We start from the raw sequence: 24708 nt of genomic DNA, 5'->3' as shown, positions 1-24708 counted from the left end.
CCTGTCAAATCACGTGTAGAAGGGAGAAAGACGTGTAACTTCACATATATTTATGTGGATGTTTGATCAAATTTGTTGTATGATGTTCTGTTTTATTTAATAAATATTGGTTTTAGTATTATTTTTATTCTAAATTAGTAAATCTTCATGATTATTGTTTTACGTTATGCCGATAACATTTATATTTAACAACTATTTTTTCATCATTTGCGCCAGTAAACTCGCTATATCTAATTGTTCTTCCATATTGTAGGATGCGTATTATGGTTTATAGTATTCTTTTATTTTTATTTTCAAAAAAACCAGCTTTAACCTAATAAGTTTATTATCGGAATGGTAACAGTTAATTACACTTTGCTTAGTAAATTTAAGTCTTTTAAAAACAAAAGTAGATTATCTATAGTATTTTCTGAAGTTAAAATGTCTTTAAGATTGTTTGGCAAATGGTATTTAATTCTGTGACGATTGAACTTTTCGCACTTTTCCACTAGCACATGTTTTACTGTAAGGGGTCAAGCGCACCCATCACAAATTGGACCTTTTTCTTTATTGAACAAATGTTCTTGAGAAAACTGGGCATGTCCAAGTCGTAAACGGGAAATAATTATTCGCTTTCATCTGGATACCTTGGGTGGTTGCCGTGGTCCAATCTTATTTTTTATCTCCTGAAGCTTTGATGGTGTGGTCTCGAACAGGTGCTTTATGAGTTAGAATTTTAGATCCATTCTTACAGAGTGGGGTGATATGGAGATACTGTTGTCGTTTATACTCGTAGCGTCTTTGGCATTTTTTTGCTGCTCTTTTACCTGCTATTCCAATATGTAATGGGACCCAGAGAAACTTGATGCTTGTATCTTTAGTATGCAATTTATTTAGTTCTTCCTTTATAAGTGAAGCTAATGGATACTGAATGTATATTTTCCTGATTGTTTGTAGTGATGACATAGAATCTGACACGATTAATATTTTGTTTATCTTATTTGCATTTGCGTGTAGTATCGCTTGGTAAATTTCATACAATTCTCCTGTTAATATAGTTGCTGTATCTGGAATTCTATGTTTGAGAATCTCTGTGCTGTTAATTATTGCCACTCCGACTCAATTTTCAGTTTAGACGCCTCTGTACTGTGTAATCGGAATGGAATTTAATTAGATCTCTGAAGATTTGTATGATAAGATTTATTTTTGTTTTTTGTATGATAAGATTTGCCTTTTTTAGTTTCCATTTTTGAGTTGGTATTGTATTTTTATTAAAATTAACTGTATGTTTTATTAAGATTGGGAAGTGGTCACTACGATATAAATCTTTTAGTGCTGCCCAATCTAGTTGGGTAGCAATGAGGGTTCGCATATGAAGAGATTAACGGCAGAAGATGTTCCCGTAGCCATTTTGTTGGATCTTGTTGGAGATCCGTCGTTGAGTAGACATAGGTACATAGTGGTAAAAACATTTTCTAACATATTTTCTTTCTGTATTGTTTTATTTGATCCTCATGTAATATTATGGCCATTAAAATCTCCCGTAATTATTCGAGGTGAAGAAATTTTTTGGAGAAGATTAAGTAATTCGAGATTAGCTATAGTTTAGTCTGGTAAAACATAAATGCTAGAAATATTAAACTTTAGTAGGGATTATAGTATTCTAAAAATAACAATTTAATTAAATTCAACAGTTTACTCCTCCTTTCAATGATGTTATTTTAAGTGTTAATCTAGGATTAGGTATATAAGTAACAAATAGGCTCTTATAGGCATTTATAGGTTATTTTCATATTATACAAAAATGTTTAATGTTATTTGTCAAAATAAAAGCGGCTGTCATCTTATGGTTTCAGTAACTCAATTTCAACTTCAATATCTCATCTTGTTTTGTCTGTGAAGTTTATATACTTCACTTGTTTATATATTATAGTTTATTTGCTAATGCTATTATTTTTTTACTTTATTTTCCCTTTTTACTATAAGAAATACAGTATTATTGTCTTTAAATAGTAACAAATTAGATTAATATTCATAATTAGTAGTAATTGTTTTCTAATTATCAGCTTGAGCATGTATAGTTTTGTCTCCGTCGTTACAAAACGTTGAGATAATTCCTAACATTTTGTATAAATAAACATACCATTTAAATATATTTACATGATAGTTAGGTAAATTATGAAAAGAATTTGCATGCTAACTTGAAATTTTAACGGACAGCCGAGGTTTCTACGAATTATCATAATAGAATTATTTGTTTGTTAGTTTTAGTTATTTTAAAGTAACTTGTCCATTAATGATGCTGTAATATATTTTTTGCAAGTTACTCTCTAATATGACGTTTCACACATATTTCTCTTTTTCGCACAAATCGTTAGAATATGACGTTTAAAACAGTCGCTTAATTTTTGTCTATTCTACACCGCTTTCAACAAACGTTCGTTGTTGTAGTTTTCAACATACAGATCTATATGTAGGGTATAAATTCATTTTTAGCGTTATTATGTACTATGTGAAAAAAAACCTGAAACAGGTCGATTTTTATTCTTAAATTGGCAATTTACAGTATCAAAATATTATCCCCCTGCAGCACCCCCTTTGAATTATAAGTTCTTTCTCGAAAATTTTAAATAACAAATGGGATCGTGTGGCACCTTGTTAGAAAGGCATTTTAGTCCTTTCTTCAGCAATATAAAGTTTTTTGAGTTTGTGCAATTATAGCTGCAAAAATTGATTTTTACAATTAAATTAAATGTTCAACAACATATTCACTTCTTGACAATAACCAATGCGATTTTGGAATTCTCGTACAGCATTTTGTATGACCTCGGGGGTTATTTTATTAATTTCATCCGTATCCCAAATTTAAATCTGGTCTGGTATATTAAAATATACTTTAGAATCAGGTATTTTCGTATCTGTTCTGCTAAACATTAGGGAAAAAACTGTGAAGATAACAAAATATTAGTCAAAAAGCCAAATAAACAATTGATTTGAATCTAGTAGGCTTCTGTCATTTAGGTATTTAAAGTTACTAAAAGACGTCAGTATAATATTTGTGCGCGTATTAAATTTAATTACTGCTCATTTGTCCGAGACTCAAATAATATAAATTTTAATTATGATTGGTTTGGGTAATAAAACAAGAACTCAAAAGAAGGTTTGCGAAATGTTTAATAATAAATACCCCGGTCAATAGGTTTCGCATTCTACAGTTAACAAAATTGAAAAAGAAGTTTCGTTATACTGGACATGTAAAAAATATTGAAAAACCAGGTAGAAATGTTAAATTTACGGATGAAAAAAGTTAGTTGTACTTCTAGAGATTGAGGAAAATCCTCATAAGACAACTCGAGAACTTTCCGCCGTAAATGATGTAAGTAAATCATCTATTTTGAGAGTTTTGGATAAAGAAAAATACCAACCTTACAAAGTTCAGTTTGGTTCAAAACTTAAATGAAGATGATCCTAATAGAAGGCAAGAATTCTGTAAAATGATGATGATGAATAAACGCAGATTTTCAGTTCATAAGCAAAATAGTTTTTTCTGACAAACAGAACTGTAGATATTGGAGCAGAAAAAAACCTCACTGGGTGTGTGAGACACGCAATATCCTAAAAAGTTAACGTTTTGGCTGGTATCATTAACAGTAAAATTATTGGTCCATATTTTTTAAAAGCACAGTTAATGGTGAGGTTTATCTAGATTTTTTGTGCCTAAATTATGAAGATTTTTTCCTGATATTAATTATCTAAATGAGATAGATCTATTTACTACCAATAAGACGGAGCTCCACCGCATTTTGCACGTATTTAAACGAGGTTGTTTCCAATAGGTGGATTGGAAGACGTGGAACGATCGAATGGCCGGCTAGATCCCCCGATTTGACACCTCTCGATTATTTCTTATGGAGTTATTTAAAATCTAAAGTATATTTTAATAGACCAAACAGAATTGCTCATTTAAAAGTTAGGCTAACTGGAGAAATTAGCAAAATAACCCTCGAGGTCGTACAAAATGTTGTACGAGAATTCTAAAATCGCTTCGATTTTTGTCAAGAAGTGAATGGTGGTCATTTTGAACATTTAATTTAATTGTAAAGTACATTGAAAAATACATTCTAAATATTATGGTGACATTATTATTTTCATTCAACCTAAAGTTTTGTGATACATTATCAAAATTTTATATCTTAAAAATCAATTTTCTCAGTAATGATTGCACCAAACTTAAAAAACTTTATATTGACCAGAGGACTAAAATCCGTTTCTAACAAGGTACCGCACGACCCCCTTTGTTATTTAAAATTTTCGAGGGGGTGCTTATAATTCAAAGGGGGTGCTGGAGGAGTATAATATTTTCATACTGTAAATTATATGGACATATGGACATATGGATATATGAACCGCATGGTACAAAATATGTAATAAAATTATTTTGGTAATATATACACTTCCCAACGTTTCGACAGCAAACAGTTTGTAAAAATGGTACCTTTTATTTAGAACAGTGCGGGTATTTACTGGTTAATAATAGTAATAATATTGGTTATTTTACAATTTATCGTATCAAAAAGTAGATTATTGCTATGATAGAGTATGATAGAACGTGTACCTCTAGACATTTCACAAAATATTACTTATGGATTTTTTTATTAGACAAATTATAATGCTAGTAAAAAATTTGTTTGTGCAACCTATTTATCAGACGGCTGTTTTGAATTATTTTGAATTTTTTATAATCTACAAGTTCCACCATTTTACAATCAATATGCATTTGGTGAAATACTGTAATATTGAACAAAGAGACAGCACTTAAGTCTACCTTTGGACTGGTTTGTAGGTACGTTTGGATAGAGGTTGTACCTTTGGACGTAAGTATATATTTTTTTAATTATCATTAAAATGGACAAAAATAACAATAAAAATAAAATATTCTTCAATTATTACCTATATTAAAACATATTTTAATTCTCAAAAGATGTGTTGAATTTAGTATGAGAAATAAACCTTTTTGATTCTCCCAAGCTTTGAGGCAGTGATAATTTAAGCACTATATCTTGAAAATCGACTACATATGGTTCTTTTTTTCCTCCTATAAATGAAACTTTTGTTGCGTTTTCTCATGAAATTTTAGAATATAACCAGTATTATTATCAATCGTTTCCAGCACTTTAGCTACGTAATGTTTAACTAACTTTTTAGAGGAGAGTTTAACCAAAATAAAGCCTCCTACTACTATGTGAAGATCTATTTCTGATTGAAACTCATAAAAATCATGCTCTTCGACCATATTATTAGAATATATTTGATCAGACGTGTTACAGAAGGATATTTGATTGTCATCTTCATTATCAGATGAAGGTCTAGAAGGAAGTTTAATCGGCTTCTTTTTTAATTTTTCCTTAGGTTCTTTTGTAGCAGCTCCAACATTATAGCAAGTTTCTCTTAAAAACTTGTTAAAATTTTTGGTTTTTCCTTTCTCACGCATTCCTCTGCCTTGTAAATATTTTCTAGCTGGTGCTTTTGGAAACGGAGCTATAGACTCTACAGATATATTGAGAGGCAAATCGGTTACAGATGACGTATATTCACTAACAGGAATAGAAACGCAAGTAGACAAGGTCAATAAATAAATAAAATAAATAAATAAATGTTCAGCTGGGATTAAAGTCAAAGAATTGGAAGTTGGATCACCAGCGCAAGATAAAGTAGATTTACCAGTCATTCTTGTCTCCGGTCGATCTGTGACATACGATTGCAGATATTTTTCTTCTGTAAAAATATTGGTGTTAACTGACCACAAACCTGTAACCGCAAAACTTTTTACAATATTTTTTTGTTTAAATGCTTGTAGATAAACTTTTCCTGCAATTCCTACATCATAAATACTGATTCGTTTACCAGAATTTCTTAACATCCAGTCTTCTGTAGTTTTGTGGTAAAAAGTTTTATATGAACCAAAAACCTCTTGGTCCAAGTGCTGAATTTTATGTGATGTACGCGGATGAGTTATTAATAAACCTACACCAAAATTTTTGGCATTATTAATTATGTCTATTAAAGTATTCGTATGACATGAAAAAGACAGAAAAGACAGAAAAATTCGAAACTATCTTACCGATATTCGTATGACGTTTATCCATAATAATTAGTATCGGCTTTTTCTATTTTTCTAGATAGGTTTAGTAAAAGATATTATGTGTTCCAAAAATGGCAGAAAAATCTTTGCTGTCCATACATATTTGTATTTGTATGCTATTTTTGTGTGTATTTTTCTATTTGATGTTTTTAAATTTTCGTTATTATATTAAATATAATATTTATTACAAAGCTACGAGAAATCAGGAGACGTTTCTTCAATGGTGAATTGGGTAAATTGCAAATTCAAGCTTACTAGAAGCTATTGGAAAATAATATTAATATTAATAATTAATAATATTAATATACTAATCTTTTATTTCGACAATATATCTAAAGTTTACCCTTGAAAAACACCATCTTTTGCACTCTTTATGTAGGAAAAAGACGTTGAATGTAGACAATTGCATTTCTTTTTAATTTAAGCTCCACCATTGCTCTCCACGTGTTTTAAAGCATTTACCTCTGTATTGTCAGAATAAATGGTTATTCTGTGCATCGTCCAAAAGCTTCTAGTGTGCTGGAATTTGTAGGTTACCTAATTCGTCGTCGAATAGAAGATCAATTTGATTTTTAGCTGGATACTTTGGTGTGTTTTGTGAGATCTCCATGTGTAAAGAGATTTCTAAGAAAAGGGGCGATCCGTATTGGAATTATATCCCCTTTATTGTTTCTTATTTCTAGTCCATATTCTCCAACAGTCTCATTGCACATTTCCTTACTATTTTGGATTCTTAAAGTCCCCTTTAATAAAAATTTTTGCATTCTTTTTTTTTTGGTGTAGTTTTTTTATTTCTTGTAAAAAGATGTAATCTCTGCTTCTAGTTTACCAGTTATTAAAGCATAGGCTTAAACAATATATAAATTCTTCGGTGTTTCTTTAATTTGTATTATTATTGAACTGTCAGAAAAATGTACAAAGTTGTATACCTACCGAGAATCTTGTTTTGGAATGTAACATACTACCAACACCATTATTATTCCGAAGATGGTCGGCGTCGTTTCGAGAATGGAAAAAATTATAATTTTTAACTTGGACTTTAGTGCTATTGGACGATCATGGTTCCTTGGTTCCAAAATATTGATTTCTAACAAATAGATTATTGGGTTTATATTGTGCATCTTTTGTTTGCTTGCCGTAAAAGGCAACTAATCGAAGTGGCAGTCGTGTTCTTGTCCGGCTGCGGGAGCTAATTCTTGTGACAAAATAAGAACTGCTTAAGAAGACAAGCGTTGTTGGGAACCGAAGTTGACGCGCCCTGTCCCCACCTGCAGTCATCTACCCTAGGTAGGTTTTACCACTACACCTGGCTAAAATTTAAATACAGGCTCTCTGGCCATCACTGTCTACTTTCCCAGTCTACGGCACTACCCATATCGCCAACTTATGATTATTTCGACACGTTAATAGCTATTATATGTACCTATCCTACACTCCGAGTACAACCAAAACAACGTTATCCATTCTTTATCCTCCTTTCCACTACACCTACATTCCCAGGAGACAACATACACTTACCTAAAAACCGAGAAAGAAAACCAGCGGAAACAAACCCATAATCCAAAGTGTGGTCAAACACACTAAAATACGTGGTCTCGAACGGTTCCCGCCGAATACCAGGCGACTTCTAGTTGTAATTAACCTTACTTGCTCAAGCAGAGCTTTGAGCGAGTTGGCATTATTTCCCCATTTACTTGCGGTACATACTGTTAGCAATAGTAAAAATAAACCAAAAAATTAATGTTCAGGAGTTGGTAAAAGTACTCCTGAAAAAGATATCTCCAAAAGTAGGAGAAGAACAAATTCTGGAATGCTTTAAGATACACTTTAGGGAGAAGAGACTAAGTGAGGACTAAAAGAGTTTTAAAAAACTCATTGGGGCGGCCCGGAAGCAGTTACAGCGGCATGTGAAATTAGGAAACCACTATGAGAAAGCTCTAGAAGAGGTAATACAAACAAGAAAACCTCCGAAAAGGAAAGAGAAAGGTGATAAACTTTCTTCTATCAAAACTCTTGTAAAAAAAAATAAAAAATCAGATGCAAGGACTCCTGAGGGTACGCAGATGAAACGATCCCGAACAGAGTAGATGAATTATAAAGCTGCAACTACCGGAATCAAGGTAGGAATAATCCAGCTTGAGTACCCATTATGCTAATTGCCAACATCCGGAACAAATAGGCAACGTAAGAAGAACAATATTATCCAGTAAAGCTAACAGATAATAATAATCTTAGGAGACTGCACAAAGCCATCCTATAAGCCGTCGAGAATTTACTCGACGATAGAAGACGCCTGGTAACAATAAAAGCGCCAAATGGCTAATTGAGGCGGCTGAGAGACTCAGCGCATGAGAAGGAGCCAAATTTAAGGTAATCAAAGGAACTGATCTAGTCAAAACTTAGATATACTGCATAAGTTCCTAACGAAGAGAAGATATCTCAATATATGCTGGAAAATTTAACAGACTAGGGAAGATGAATCGGGACCTGACGATGCAGGACTAGAAATTACTTCATTTCGTCTCCTTTCTCAAAAGAAATATTTTTTTATTTCTTTATTATTATAATTGTTGTTTTTTAAATTTAATGCAAAAGTTTTGCTTTGCTTTCCGCACCGATTTAAAAACGCTTTTCTATGAAATTTACGATGCATTTTGCTATCTTATTTACGACTATAAAGTTTTGTAACTTTGACCCGTGGACAGAGTTAAACAATTTTATGTCAATGTCGCACCGTCGATGCAGTGTTAGATGTGGAACGGGGAACCATAAGATTGTGTTAAGTTCTTTTTAAGGACCAGTTTTCGGTACCCAACTCTTGGTGCGACCGGCTCAAACACAAGCTTTTACCTCTACAACGAAGACCGTATACCAAGTTGGCTCTAAAACACAAAATATGCTTTATTTGACGTTTGGTTTCCAGATCGTTAAACATTTAATGTTTTAAGTAAAAACGTTAGGAACATGAAAAACCTTACCAACAAATAGTAAATACATACGTATTTTAAACCACCGATTACACATCGGAAGTAAGTAATTTGAATTAAATTTCATTTTAAACAATCTTTAAAGTTCGCCGGCGCATTATAAATACTACGTAGCCTTATATCTCAGTATAATTAAACAACCATGAACATTCTGGGAATTAAATATACACTTACAGATTTATATTAATAAATGAAAATATTACTAATATATTAACATTTCGCCCGATAATTAACCAAAGATTGCTCTTATTAAAGTTCAGCACATCTTATCTTCGTGATATGGTTGTTTATTATTTATTAAAATAATATTTTTAGTCAGTTTCGGTTGGTGAGGCAGTAAGTTTCCAGTTTATCAAGTATTGCTTGTAGTGTCGTATTTAATCGGACTGTCTTTCGACTTATTATTTTAGTTTGTGTCTTGATATGATTTACTATTTTACTTAACACTGGAGTAAAATACAATGGGAATACGATATAGGTAAATTAGCTTTATATGTTATATTATTTCTAAATTTTTATGTCGTGAACCGTCAAAGGCATTTAAAAAAAAGCAATAAAAAATGTTAGTTGAAGAGTAAGAAAGACTGTTGAAGTCTTTTCTTCTTCTTTGTCTTATTCTTTCAGATATACATATAATGTGCCTGTTTTTTGATTGATTTTTAGCATATTATCGTTGCAGTATTTTCGTTGACGTTCCACTGATCGCCTTTTTACTAGCCAATGATCTCCCACTGTTTTCACTACTCTGTTCTAAGTAATTATATCCATATCTTCGGTTGGATGCAATAGTGGCACAACATAAAAACTAGTAATTTTTCAAAACAGGGGTTTAAAGCTTGTGTGCCAATCATTTTGTCTTATTTGTGTTACTACATAATTAGGATTTTTGAAAAAAATAAATTTTTTGTGTATTTGAGAGAGCGTTAGGTAGCCTGTAATGAATTATAACAAAGACTTTTCAATTCAACCCTTATTTTGAGTTGTGCCACTATTGCACATCAACATTTTGTCTTTCAAGACTAACTGACATTTTTTTGTCATTCCTATCAACTGAAATAAAGGTTCAATAAAGAATAAAACAAGTTACTTGAATGTGAAAATGTGTTTATTAACAACTAAAAGAAGAACGAAATAAAAAATATATATATTAATAATATTAGGAAAAGTTATGATTAGCAATTCTTTAAATGTCGGTAGAAATCAGCGTGAATTGGTGGAACACTCTTGTCTTCACAAACGATAGTAAGTTTTCTTTATTGCAGGCTGCCAGTGTAAGCCTTTTCTAGTTCTACAGTGTGTCCGTAAAGTATGGAATAAATTCGATATTTCCTAAATAAAAAGCCTTTTTAAAGAAATCTAAAACACGTCGATTTTTAAATTTAATGTTCTACATTTTACAATAAAATTTCATTATACAAGGTGATACACATTACAGTGATGACGTCATCGACTCTTTTTTTAAATATAATTGTATATTATCCATGCTTTCTAAACATTTTCTTGTGTTTTTCTTGGTGGTATCAACTGATCTCTACCCCTCTTATGCAAATGAAGTTTTAAACTAGTAGTGAGTACCAGAGCTTTTTTACATGAATTTCACAAATATCGCTGAACTGAAAAAGTATTTTCTTTGACATCTTTATTAAAAATTGTCGCTGTTTTAGTATTTAAATTTTTCAGGCCAAAAAAATCATTATGACATAATCCATGTACTTCGAATGGTTGTTTGCGACGAGCAGTTCGGATTAGCATATTCGTAATGAGTGGATAGATAAATAGGCACTCCTTTTAAAGCTTTAGTGACATTTCCTTCTATTAAAGAGTGACAGCTGTCACCCTCATTTTGAGTATGGCCGGCAACTAAATAGCGATGAGTTATAGAAGAAGTTTTGAAATGATTTACAGCGTACGGATACATTAAAATTATGTACTTCGATTTTCCTTGACCACCACAATTGTTTGAGTAAAATATGAATTTTAAATCGTCAGAATCTGTGTTTATAGATGTTTGTTCCAAATACATAAGCATGCACGAACCAATATCTATGGCACCTTTACTACCTTCTTCTTCGTGCCAAACATAGCTGTGCACATTTCCCAGACCCTTTGAAGTTCACATATAGAGAAATGATATGTTGACAGCTTAGATTTATAATAGAAAGCGGAAACGTCTCCTTTTTGTGTCGGTAGAGCAGCTTGTAGGTCAAAACAAGCAACTTTTTGTAAGTTAGTTACATTCTCTTTGTCAAGTATTTTTAGCTCCCGGCTTAAGTTTTCTCCTTATGTTGGTTATTATAAGCATCATATAGGGCTATTTTTTCTTCATTACTCGAATTTTTGTATTTTTCACAATACCGACATTAATCTTTTTTGGGAGAAAAGAATGCATAGTTAAATTCTTAATTAAAAAGTTTACGATATAAACCAATTTTTACAAATTCATCATTGTCTCTTTGGCAATCAGCTTTGTAATCATTGTACAGATCTGTCAATGTTTTATCTTCTTCTATATATTTTTTTGAGGTACTACTTCGAAAATAGAAAAAAAATTTATTCCTTTCATTTAATGTGACACAACTCAAAAATTCTCACTGATACAGTTTAAAAATATCTAAAATTGTTTGATATAGTGGCACAACTTAAATGTGCCGGTATTGCATAAAAACTTGATATCGGCACGGTTCAACTTCCGCTGTACCACTAAAAAGGACCAGTATTAAAAGAAACAATTTATTTCAACCGACAACATTTTACAACGATACTATTCACGTCTAACGGACATTTTTCGCTAGTTTTGCTGGTCATAAATACGACTTTTTCAAGCCCTCTGGTGATTTTAACTCAATTTTGTCAATTTTTGAGTTAAGCCACTATTGCATATAGACGACGATATGGTCGTTCTACTCCACTCATTTTTTGACCCTTCCTGAATATTTTCTATTTCACATCTGTGTCCTATGTGTATGCTTCTGGCTCTCTCTCTATTATTTTCCATCAATTATTCTTAGAACTTTCATTTCTGTAGTATTCAGAATTCTGTCTATTCTTGCTTTGTCATGATTGATTTCCGTATCATTAATCATTGCTGGTCTTACAACTTTTGGTAAATTTTACTCGTAACTTCGTTTCTTATATGTTTCTTCCCTATAGTGTTTCATTTAGACATCCCGCACCTCTGCTTTATTAACTTGCTCTAGTTGTATCTCAAGCTTCTTGTGTCTCCATAAAGTGATACCCAGGTAACCATATCACTTGTTCTATTATCTATCTGTAATTTAAATCACAACCACACACTTTGTCTGTATTGGTTAACATTTTTGTTATACCTATCTCTGTTTCAGGTATTAGAATTGCCTATTCGTGCTATGAAATCCCCTAGTATGATTATTTTTATAGATATCAACATTGTATACTATTCAGAAGAAGACAGTTTAACACAAAAACGACGCAGCAATATGTAATTGTGACAAATAAAATAGATAAAGTTGTAAAAAACGTCATTCTGTTCTCAGACAGGTTACTAATGTTACAAATAAAAACACAAGATGCACATATGCACCCACACAAGACTACGAAGAAGATATTGAAATATTCTATCATGGTTTAGAAAAAGTATTATCATCTACTAAGTTTGTACTAAGAAAAATGAGCTCAATATTGTCATGGAAAATTTTATTGTGTAGATTGGCCAAGGAGAACATGAAGGTATCATAGAAAAACATCGTGTACAGACATGCAGTTATCGAACATTAAGTCTGATGAGTCACGTTTTGAAGGGTGCTTCACGAGGAGCTTACACTATCTTTATATCGCGGAAACTACTTAGACGATATTTATGAAAATTGGTTTATGGTGATTACAAGTTATGACGAACTTAAAGAAAATATTTTGTCAAATATGCCACTTCCAGAAGTGAACAGCAACTTTGTTATTTTAAATGAAACATTCTGTACATTATTGCATATTTAGGTAATGCGTAAGATTCTAGACAAAAATTTGTTTAAGGTACCAGAGATCACAATTTTATATTTTTGTGAGTTATTCATTTTTTTCAAAAATTTTAGATCGAGTCAATCTTTCAACGGTAATACCTTATCCATTTACAAACGTAAGATCTTGAAAATTTTTGCTAACAAAGAGTAAGTAACGTACTTTCAGTATTTTAAATCAAAAACGAATTTCTAAATACAACTAATAGGCCATTTCTATAAATTTCAAACCACAGTAAGTCAATAATTTTAAATAAAACATAAATATTTTATAATCTTAACGAAAAAAAAAATACGTCAATTGTCTTTGAAATATTATATACGGTTCCCTATACCCAAAGGTAATACTTTTGGAGATAATTGTGGTTTAATGTTAAAGGTAAGATATTTTTCTGGTTACTGGACTATTACAACGTGATAAAAATGGGTCGTTAGGAATTAAACAGTGAAGATTAAGAAAAATTACTTTTAATACTTGAGGAATGTTACAGTTATTACTAGAACAGATGCGATCATCTACAAGACATTCAACCCCTGATACTATGAAGACATTGCTTAAAAATAACACATTTTGGTAATTTTCAAAAAAAGTTAAAAAAGCGAAGCCTGCTATTGATAATGATTATACGATTATTGTTCTTTGTTACCATGCTGCTTATCCCAAAATGTCATTAGTCGTGGTGAGAGAGATTTAAGCATGTATACCAAGGCCTTTTATTCAGAGGATTTTAAACATAAATAAAACATAAATTTCATCCCTATTCTTAAAGCCAGTTCAAAGTTTAAAGGAAAAAGATCATAATAAAATAATAGAAGTTGCAGAATTTGTAACGATAAAATGTCAGAAAGATAATGAACTTTTTAAGAATATTGTATGGTGTGACAAATCAAAATTTACAGAAAATGGATTGTTTAATGAAGTAAATCAACATTTAATAGGTTTAGAGTTTAATAGGAGTCTTTGCTGCAATCAGAGACAACCAGGTTGTAGCTCCACACTTTTATGATAGTAAATTAGACGGTTAGAAATTGCGGTTAAATAATTTTATAATTAATTAATTATAATTTTATGTTCTAATGACGACGTTTTTAGATGACAGATATTCCAATTTATTAAAAGAATTAAAAACCAATTATATAGATTGTTTACTTTCCAAATTCACTGCAAGAATTTAGAAAACTATTTCTGTAGCGATGTGGTAAAACTTAATGTGTCCGACTTTTTACCAAAATCAGATTATTGGCTTGATATGTCATTTAGTAACATTTATTTAAATTGGCGGAGTTTGATATGTCTGCAGTGAAGGTAAAACCGTTAAAATTGAGAATGAAATACGTGATATGTTAGCTCTGGTACTTTTTAGATACGACAAAACTAGGTATGTTACATATCAAGTACTGCCTAATCCCATACCTTAGGTCGAGAATCTCTGACTATGGTGATATGTCACATATCATGTTTGACCACTCCAGCCATTCGTGATCAAAACTTGGGAAAACAACTTTGTATCGGTATGACAATAGTTGATATGTCAATCTAGAATAATTTTTTAGTAGAGCATTTTGAAAGTTTGAAAGGCCCACATAAGAAATTAAATTTGACATCAACTATTGCCATACCACTACAGATTTTTTTTTTTCACGATCCAGCTTCTTCGTATATTTTCCAAAATGGTAAGCCAATTTTTAGATGACATATTCGAAGACAGATGGATAGTTAACAATGATCCTTTCCGGTAACCCCATCGACCACCAGACATAACACCTCTAGATTTTCTGTATGTGGGGCTACATAAAAATGAAGTATATTCCCATCCCCATAATACAAAGGAAGATTGTAAACTTCGCAATGCATTTAATTCTCTCTTCAAATGCTTGGTTAAGTAAAAGGACAAAATTTTGAACACTTGTTATAAGTTGTTATTGGTTGGTCGATCTGAATATCTTGTAGCAAACAAAGGAGATGTTCTAGTATATAAAAAGTAAATTTATGTAATCTTTATTATTTATTTATAAAAAAAACCTTTTTAATACGTGGTAAAAGTACTAGTATTTAGAAATAATGACAATTATGACAAGTATGGCATCTTCATACACGGCTTGCTAAAATAAAACAATAAATATCTTATCTTTAACATTAAACCACTTCTTCTTCTTTTGGTGCCTATCCTCTGTGGATGTTGGCAATCAAGTTGTTCCATACAACTTTGTTGACAGCTCTAAATAGATGTATGGTAGTCATTCCTGCTCATTGTCTGATGTTCTTTAAAACACGATGTCCTTCTGCGCCCTTGAGATCTTTTGCCTTCTATCTTGCCTTGTATTAAACCACTATTATCTCCAAAAGGATTAACTTCAAGTATAGGGAACTTTAATAATATTTGAAAGACACTAGACTTCTCTTTTGATTAAAATTAGAAAATACAGGGTGTTTTATTTAAAATTATTGGTTTACTGTGGCGTATTATTTGTGAACACTTGTATTTAGACATTTTGACTTTTTGATATAAAATGCTAAAAGAACGTTACGTATTCTTTGTTAGCAAAAGTGTTCAAGACATTATGTTTGTTATTGGATGAGCTATTTGAAAAGTTTGTCTCTATCTATCAAAATTTTTGAAAAAAGATGAATAACTTAAAAAACTTGAAGTTTTAACATACAGTGTGCCCCGTAAAGCATAGAATAAGTTCGATATTTCCTAAATGAAAAGCCTTTTTAAAAAAATCTAAAACACGTCGATTTTTAAATTTAATGTTCTACATTTTACAATAAAATTTCATAATACAAGGTGATACACATTACAGTCATGACGTCATCGGCTCTTTTTTTAAATGTAACACCCTGTATTTTAGAACATTTTTAGATCGATAAAAATGAGCTGATTCCAAAAAAGTATAATACTAGGGGTCTTACAGATATAATTTGAAAGGTATGCGCTTAGAAAATTAATTTTTATTGATTTGTAATATTCATAAATTATAATAAATAAATTGAAAGTAATCCAGTAATTAATACATGACTTAATCTTACATGTTCGAATTGTAGCCCTTGTTGTATTTGACAGTAACCCAAACGTTGTACAAATTCTTGTAGAACCTTGTTTATGCTTTCTTGAGAAATATTGTTTATTTCTTTACGAATTCTTGTTTTTAAGTCTCCAATATTTAAAGGTTTCGTTTTATAAACAACATTCTTTAAATAACCCCACATAAAATAATCCAAAGGATTGAGGTCTGGCGACCTCGCTGGCCATTCAATATGTCAAAGTCTTCCAATCCACCTGTTCGGAAAAATTTCGTTTAGGTACCTTCGAACATCTAAAGCATAATGCGAAGGCGCACCATCCTGTTGAAACCATAAACTTATATCAAAATCTCCAAGATTAATCGTACTGGTGAATAAATTAACTATAGTATGTACGAGATACCCACTTAAAAACTGAAGGTATGTTGGCCCGTTTAAATTACATTCGAAATAGTAGGAACCAATGATTTTATTTCTTACAATGCCAGCCCATACGTTTACCTTTTGCGGGTATTGTGTATGATGTTCCCGCATCCAGTTGGAGTTTTCTTTTGCCCAGTATCTACAATTCTGACGGTTGACCTTGGCATTAATTTGAATGTAGCCTCATCAGAAAAAATAATATTTTGAACCAAGAAAGGGTTTCGGTGGCTGTTATCGATCATTATTTCGCAAAATTGTATTCTTTTATCTGGATCATCCTCGTTTAATTCCTCTACAACTGTGCATTTTACTTACTTTACTTAATTTTACGAGCTTTGGGTACCGTTGTTTTGCAAACATCGAGATCACTACTAACCTTACGAACAGAAGTGTCCGCATCTTCTTCAAAAGCAAGTAGAACATCTAATGTTGTAACATAATTTACAGAGGGACGACCTAATTTGCGTGCATTTTCATCTGTACCAGTTTCTCGAAATTTCTTTTCAATCTTACTGTTGACTGCATGATGGGTATTTCTGGATATTTATCATTAAATAAATTACACACTTCCATCTGAGTTCGCGATTTGTCTCCATACCCAATCGTCATGAGTATTTCAATTCTTTGCTTTACACTTAAATTCATTTCTACTTAAAATTAATTCTAAGCAATAATACAGAACATTCACTAATTAATACAATTATTGTACTACTTAATTGTTATTGAACGTTACTAAAAGTTGCAGTTTACCAAAAACTAGAAGTAGGCTACTTTTTTGCAATTGATAATAAATAATTTATTTTCTAAGCACATATCTTTCAAATTATATCCACTAGACCCGAGTATTATACTTTTTTGAAATCAGCTCATTTTTATCGATCTAAAAATGTCCTAAAATACAGGGTGTTTCATTAAAAAAAAGAGCCGATGACGTCATCACTGTGATGTGTATCACCTTGTATAATGAAATTTATTATTCCATACTTTACCGACACACTGTATAATACTTTATAAAAATTTTATGTAGAATCTTACGCAAAAATTTAACAATGCAATAATATACAGGGTGTTTTATTTTAATTAAAATGGAATTTGACACTGAAGGTCTTATTACTGTTAATCCGGATTCGAAAGGAAGTAGGAAAAAACAGAAAAAGGAAAGTGCTAGAGAAAGATTGAAAAATAACCGACGTAAACGTCAATCAGAGAAAAAAGCGTTATATTCTAGCGGTTAGAAGTGCCAAATCTCACAAATTTCTCTCACAAAGTGTAGGTGCTATGCAGTAGCGCCCTGCTTTTGACAGTAATTGTCGGACACACAAATTTCTGTCATACATTATAATGTATTAATAGCTGAATTAAATTTTGTTGTAGTAGGTACTCTTTAGTTGAAAATAAAAGCAAAGTAATAATTATAAATAATGAAATTGAAAATGTATTAATTTTGTTTATAAAACTTTCTTTTACTAAATACTAACTTAAAATCGACTAAAAAATATTCAAAATTTAAAAATAAAATTTAAACTTTTGTTTTATTTAAAGTAATTTTATTTTGTTACTGGGAAGAGGTCGAAAAAACATTAAGGACACAGAACATACGAGTAGCTCATAAAATAACATAACTATATATTAAATACAAACGTTTTTATTAACGTATATTTGTTTTTTTTTTTTCTAGGTGAATAATATGATCGTCCCTGGTATAAATATCACATAACAGAAATACAAATCTACATACGTTTTACTGTTTAACCGAAACACTGAAGATGCTGGTCCATGCGCAAAAAGAGTCACCTCCATCTAATTTGTGTAACAATGGCAAGGCGTCTCCTAAAAATGGAAATCTACGCGGCGTTTTTAAAAAATCTCACACTTGTGGCAGTTTGTTCGCAAAATGCTCTTGCGGTGAGAAATTCGACTGCAAAAGTGATCACAAAAGTTTCTCTCATTCCAAACCTATTGGTATCCAGATATCCTCGAAATTAAGTCTGGACGAAACTTGTTTTCCGCACGGGAATAGCAAGAGATCATCAAATCCAGATTTATATAGGTAAGTCTTTTTATCATCTAATAATATATATGCCTCTATGACTACTTTTGAATTCGTTCTTTTTATTAATTTTTATTTCTGTTGGTTTTGTTTAAATGTTTATGGTAAACTTTTCTAAACTATTATTTTTTTTATATAGTTCTGAGGCCCTCTAGGCCTACAGCTAGAATTATTAATAAAAAATACATTTTCTTTTATTCTTTTTCTTCTTCTTTAAGTACCCGTGCCTAAATTACCTGTGATCTTGTGCGGCCTGTAACAATTCATTTGCTGATAAGCCAGTCCATTGATGAAGTTCATCGTTTAAATCACGATATATTGAGCTTTCAATTTGATCATCAGATCAATCTTCATGATCCAGGTTTTACATCGATATAGCTGTACAAGATACACATAACATTTTATGAACTTGATTCTTAGTTGTAAATGCAGCTGATAATTTCACAGTATAGATCTAACTTTCACAAATGCGAGTTTTAATTTTTTCATCCGCATTTAGTGTCCCGTTAATCCAACATCCTAGGTAATTAAAATGGTTAACTTTTGTAATCGGCTAATTTTTGGCACCTGCATATCTGATGTTAATAGTTACTGCCCCAATTTGAACTCCACATTGCCCTTCCAAGGCTTTGTAAAATATTATTTCCGAATACAGGTTAAACAAAGTTAAGGATAACAAACAACCTTGTTTGAAACCTCTTTGAATGATAATTTTGTCTGTTTCTTTGCCGTCTACCAAATGGAAGCTTCTTGATTCCAATATAGATGTTGTAAAATCTCAGATCTCTATCATATATTCCAATCATTTCTAGATCCTTAAACAGCCTTTCATGTTGGATTTTATAAAACGCCTATACAAAATCTACATACCAGACGTAAATTCATTTCTGTTCTTCCTATGATGTTTGAAGTAATGTTAGCATTGAAAACAAATATTTCCTTGTTCCTAATCCTTCTTCGAAACCGAATTGTGTGTTTCCCAATATTTCTTCACATTCCTTCTTAATTCTATTAGGAATTATCTTGAGAAGCAGTTTGAAAGAGTAACTTGTAAGACTTATTAGTCTAAAGTTTTTACATGATGATGTATTAGGTGTTTTTGGGAGTAAGATAAATGTAGACTCCAACCATATTTGTGACATTATTCCAGTTTCATATATGTAATTATAAATGTTTGTTAGTTCTAAGACATTGGTGTGATCTAGAAGTTTGAGCCAGTCATATTTGGTCAGGGCCTAGATATTTCCCTTTTTTACTTTGTTTTAACTCTTAAGGGCTTCTAAGTCCTTACTTTAATGTACGCTATCTCATACATATTTGTCTAGGAAGTGTATCTCTTTCTTTCTTTCTCTCCTTATTTTACCCTACCAGGATGTCGGATTTGGGCTAGCTATTTTAATTTCCATTAACCCATCTCTTTCATTCTTTTCTATTTTCTGCCATTATTTTTAATTCTTCAAGTGAGTTAAACGTTTCCCGCCTCTACTACTTGCTGTATCCATTTTTTTTCTTGGAACTGTATCTTAAGATCTATAAATACGAAATGTAGCTCTATTTTCTTCTTGCTATAATTCTGTATCAACTATTTCAAAGCAAACAACGCATCAGTTGTCCTCATTGTTGGCATAAACCCACACCATTCTTCTCCTATCAATGTCTCCCTCCTTAATCTTCGCTCTACAGTTTTCTCCCAAATTTTCATTGTGTGCGATATTGACTTTATCTCTTTGTACTTCTTTTAGTCCTCTTTTTCTTTATACAGTGATACAATCACAATCTCCCTCCATACATTAGGCATCCTTTCTTTATCATATATTCTACTTACTATTTGCCACAACACATCAACCCCTTCCTCCTCTAGAGCCTTCCAAACTTTCAAAGTTATTCCATCACGTCTTACTGTCCAATTTTTCATCATATTGAAAGTTTTATTTTCCATTTTCTATGGTATTACATTATCCTTTACATACAACACATTCCCATTTACAATATCACATTCGCACATTCTTATTTACATACAACAACTCAACATAATAGTTTAATGTTTCCTCTCCTAGCTCTAATGATCCTGTCTCACGATACTCAAAAAATATTTTATAAGTTCTTGCGCAATATTATTCCACTCATCCTATGAAGCAAGTCTTAATTTTGTAATTGACTTGGAAGCTGGATTTCTTACACGTATATTTCTTGTCAGTTTATCCCAGAGATATTCTATGTCAGAGCTATTTGCTGTCCATTAAAGCGCTAGATTCTCGACATCTTTCAAGGAAATCGATTACTGATTTTGCTGCAAGGACATTAGCACAAAATTGTCTCAGTCAACAAAGCTAACATAAGCTAAAGCATCTTTATCAAAAATAATGTGTATCTACTAGGGATGGGCATGTGTGCGGTTTTTCGTTCCCGTTCACGTCTGCTCACGATTACTTAATTTCCTTAATTAAGTCCACGGTTCATGCGTGATTCGCGCATGAATCATGACACACGTCACATAAAATGCATAAATTTAGTTTAATCTAAATTTATTGTTAAAAAATAATAATTTATCCAAATTATCGGATAATAACCGTAGTACTCGTACAAAAAAATAACCTTTCTAAAGTAGCACAGCTAGTAGGTGCATTTAAAGTTCGGCTAGCTAATTTCTTTAGTAGAGATAGATCACTGCAATTTGTCCAAAATTCTAAAACATCCACATTTGGTTAAATGTTCCGTCTTAATTACAATTCTATTCGCGACTTTTAAGTATATATTTCTTAAGATACATATTATTATCCAAAAATAAGCCAATAGGGTCAAAAAACTAAGTTGCCTGCATTCTTCTGTCTATAAATACGTGGTAAAAGTAGCTTTAGAGTTTCTAAGAAGTGGTTATGTTAATGACAGTAACAAAACATTTAGGAAAACTGTCCAGTAACAGTTACCTTTAACTTATATAAGGTTGGGTTTGAGAAACTTAACTACTACACAACACTACACTATAGAACAGTACTAAGGTTAAAAAATCTGACAGGCAGATTCCTTCTTACGAGAAGCTAATAAACTTGCACAATTTGGAAGCGTTGTTTAGGCGTCAGTCTATTCATGCTGAAATGCCAAACCAAACTTAACAAAAATCACTCGACAGCTGTCAAAATAGTTGCCAGTTAAAAAAGCCAACTTACATTTCTATACCTCTAAAAAACAACATTTAGTTACTTTACAATTATAATTCTTCTAAGGACGATAGCAGACCCGGTACTCGGATGTCATTCGATACAGGTCACATTAAATCTGGCTCAATTATTGTACTAAACCATTATTCAATTCATTACCTGAATTCATTAATAAGAATGTTAAAATATAAAACTGTTAAATTACTGTTTTTCATTTATTCACAATGGGGGGTCATCAAAAGTCGATTGTAATCCTATAGTATTATGTGATTTAAAAATTTCAAGGTATAATTTATTTCTTCCAAATACATATTTTGAGATAAATTTTTGTATCTATTAAAACTTATAGCTACTTTTATAAATTACTTGTAAAGAATTCGTACAAACGTGTAAGTCGTAATGCATAAGAATAAATACATCAATGGCTGATTGTTTGTTTTTCCCAGGTCCAACTTCCTTTTGTGGCGGTGGTGGAATTTCATTGATACCTTCTGGATCTGCGCTTCTGTATCGCTTTGAAATTTTGATCCTATTTTAAAAACCACAAGTTCCAACATTACCTGTAATATGAAGGTTCCAAGTCCATTTTTAAAAAGTTGTTTTCATTTATAAAAAACCGAAATTTCTGACTTATTTTGAAATTTTTTAATTACAGAAACATTTTAAAAAACTCCATTTTAAAGTTTCTTTAGCTTTTATGTGACATAAGCTTCTTACTCTCAAAATTGTTTCAAATATTCACTATTTGCTGATAGGCGAAAAAAGCAAAAATTTACCGTTTTTCGGCCGTAATTTGTATATAACTAACTAAGTCCAAAAAATCGACTGCAAGTAACACCATAGGTTCTTATTATAGAGATCAATACTATTCAAAACAATTATAGTTTACCTGGAGGCGTGAGTGTCACGAGGAAAGTCTTATTTCCCTGGAATACATCGCTGTAAAAATTTACCAGACAGTAAGGAAGGAATAAATTGTATCAATACTTGTGTAGTAATGTGTGTTTATAAAATTTCTGCCATATCCAATTCGCCAAACACTTCTTCATTTGAGACTTTTGCGGTCCAAGAAATTTTAAAAATACGCCTATTTAGCCATATTTCGAATGCTTCCATTTTTTTTTACGGCTTGGGCTTTTAGAGTCCAAGCTTTTACACCATATAGCAGTTGCGACCATATATAACGTTCGACAAACCTCAACTTGATGCCATTATCTCTTTATCTCCCCATCTCCATGTAACTGTGAGTTTATAATTACTCCGAGGTATTTATATTTGTCGACACTTTCTAACGGTTTACTCTGAATATTCATTGTTAGTCCCATCTTTTTGCTTTCTCTGTTAATGATTTTTACAAAAATTTGTAAATCGTCTATATTTTCTGCCATAGTTGCGATATCGTCTGCAAATCTTATGTCATTAATGATGCTTCCTCCAGTCCTTACACCTTCAGTTCTTTTCCATAGTGCCTTCTGAAATATTAGTTAGAAGTACACATTAAATAATTGTGGCGACATCACACATCCTTGTCTGACTCATCTTTGAATTTCTACTTAGTTTGTCTCACTATCTTCCATCCGTATGACCGCTGATTGCTATACACTTCCTGTTTATATGCAGTTTTTTAGAAGACTATAAAAGAAGGTCATAGATCGGCCTACGATATGAAAGAACCATTGTCAACTCTGTAATTTCTCGCTGTCTCTTTAGTTGTGGTTCAGGTACGTCGAAACTACAAAATGTTTAAATTCTCCCTCGAAAAATAGGCCTTTACTAAACACACCAGCACACACGACAACCATCAAATGTTATTCGAAGAAATACATGCTTGGCAGAACATAACACTACTATCTTCGGCGGTGCAGAGTTACTAGGAGCATTCGAGAACCACCCTATCAACACCAATTCGTCTACAGATTCCGGGAAGCACTATAAATAGCTCAGATACTCAAAAAAGATTACCAATTAGCGATTATTGCCTTCGATAACTTCTTTGTAGACGAAAAGTTAAGAACAACCAATATAATTAATCGAAATAAATGAGATACATGGTAATAGTCTCAGAACAATCCTTAAATCTGTTAGGACTATGATTACCAGAGTTTGTAGCAAGTCATATGAAAATTGAAAGATGATATTTATTTAAGATCAATTTTGATCGTGAACATCAAAATTTTGGGAAAGAAATAAAAAGGGATAGTTTTATACAAATGGTATCTTTAAATTACTTTATTTTGAATGTCTAATTTAAATTTTGTTATCGTAAAGATACATATTATTATCCAAAAATGAGCCAATAGGGTCCAAAATCTGTTGATTGTATTCTTCTGTCTATAAACACGTGGTAAAAGGAGCTTTAAAGCCTTCTTACGAGAAGCTAATTAACCCAAGCAGTGCCAGCATTGCCAGATTTTTTTAACTAGATTTTAGCGCGATTAATGAATGATGATGAATACTTAATAATCCTCTTTCGGGAAACTCATCGATTTGTTTTGAATAAAGTCTTCCCCGTTATTAACAAATAAATGAAATATGTATTTTGAATATGAATATTTCATTCGTTAATAACAAGGAAGACTTTATTTAAAACAAAACTTCACTTTCAAAATTGTTATATTGACGGTTACGATGTTTTTTCCGTAAGGGCTCAATATTAAAAGGAAAAGGCCAATATTTTCCTAACATTTCTGTTTGACTCTAGAATTAATTACTTATTGTGCGGGGTTCGCAAAATTTATGACATCCGCAAAGAGGTCCAGCAAGGCGAACTGAAACCGGTACAAAAAGAAAGAAAAACAGTTTCCAGTGCAATTCACGTGAGAAAATTTACGATGATGGAGTGAAATCTCGAATACGGAAAATTGTCCATGATTTTTTTTTTTTTTTAAACATACCACTAACCGTCGACAGCATAATAAAGAGAATGAAGGATAATGAGGACCTACCAGCTTTTTC

General features: G+C 31.7%; 1 protein-coding gene across 4 annotated transcripts in view; it reads left to right on the top strand.

The window, feature by feature from the left end:
- Positions 1-24708, top strand: part of Pkg21D (Protein kinase, cGMP-dependent at 21D) — a 149242-nt gene that overhangs the window by 62193 nt on the left and 62341 nt on the right. For 3 of the 4 annotated variants that reach the window (XM_072543078.1, XM_072543087.1, XM_072543096.1), the window contains exon 2: positions 18224-18595. In XM_072543078.1, coding sequence (XP_072399179.1) covers positions 18312-18595 — 284 coding nt within the window. In that variant the 5' untranslated portion in view covers positions 18224-18311. Of the gene's footprint in view, positions 1-9412; positions 9587-18223; positions 18596-24708 lie in introns of those variants that run through there. The other variant, XM_072543070.1, reaches the window with a different exon arrangement.

This window comes from Diabrotica undecimpunctata, chromosome 1, assembly GCF_040954645.1.
Source record: "Diabrotica undecimpunctata isolate CICGRU chromosome 1, icDiaUnde3, whole genome shotgun sequence".
Taxonomy (NCBI): Eukaryota; Metazoa; Arthropoda; class Insecta; order Coleoptera; family Chrysomelidae; genus Diabrotica; species Diabrotica undecimpunctata.
Note: the sequence above shows the minus strand (reverse complement) of the source record. Positions and strands in the feature narration are given on the sequence as shown.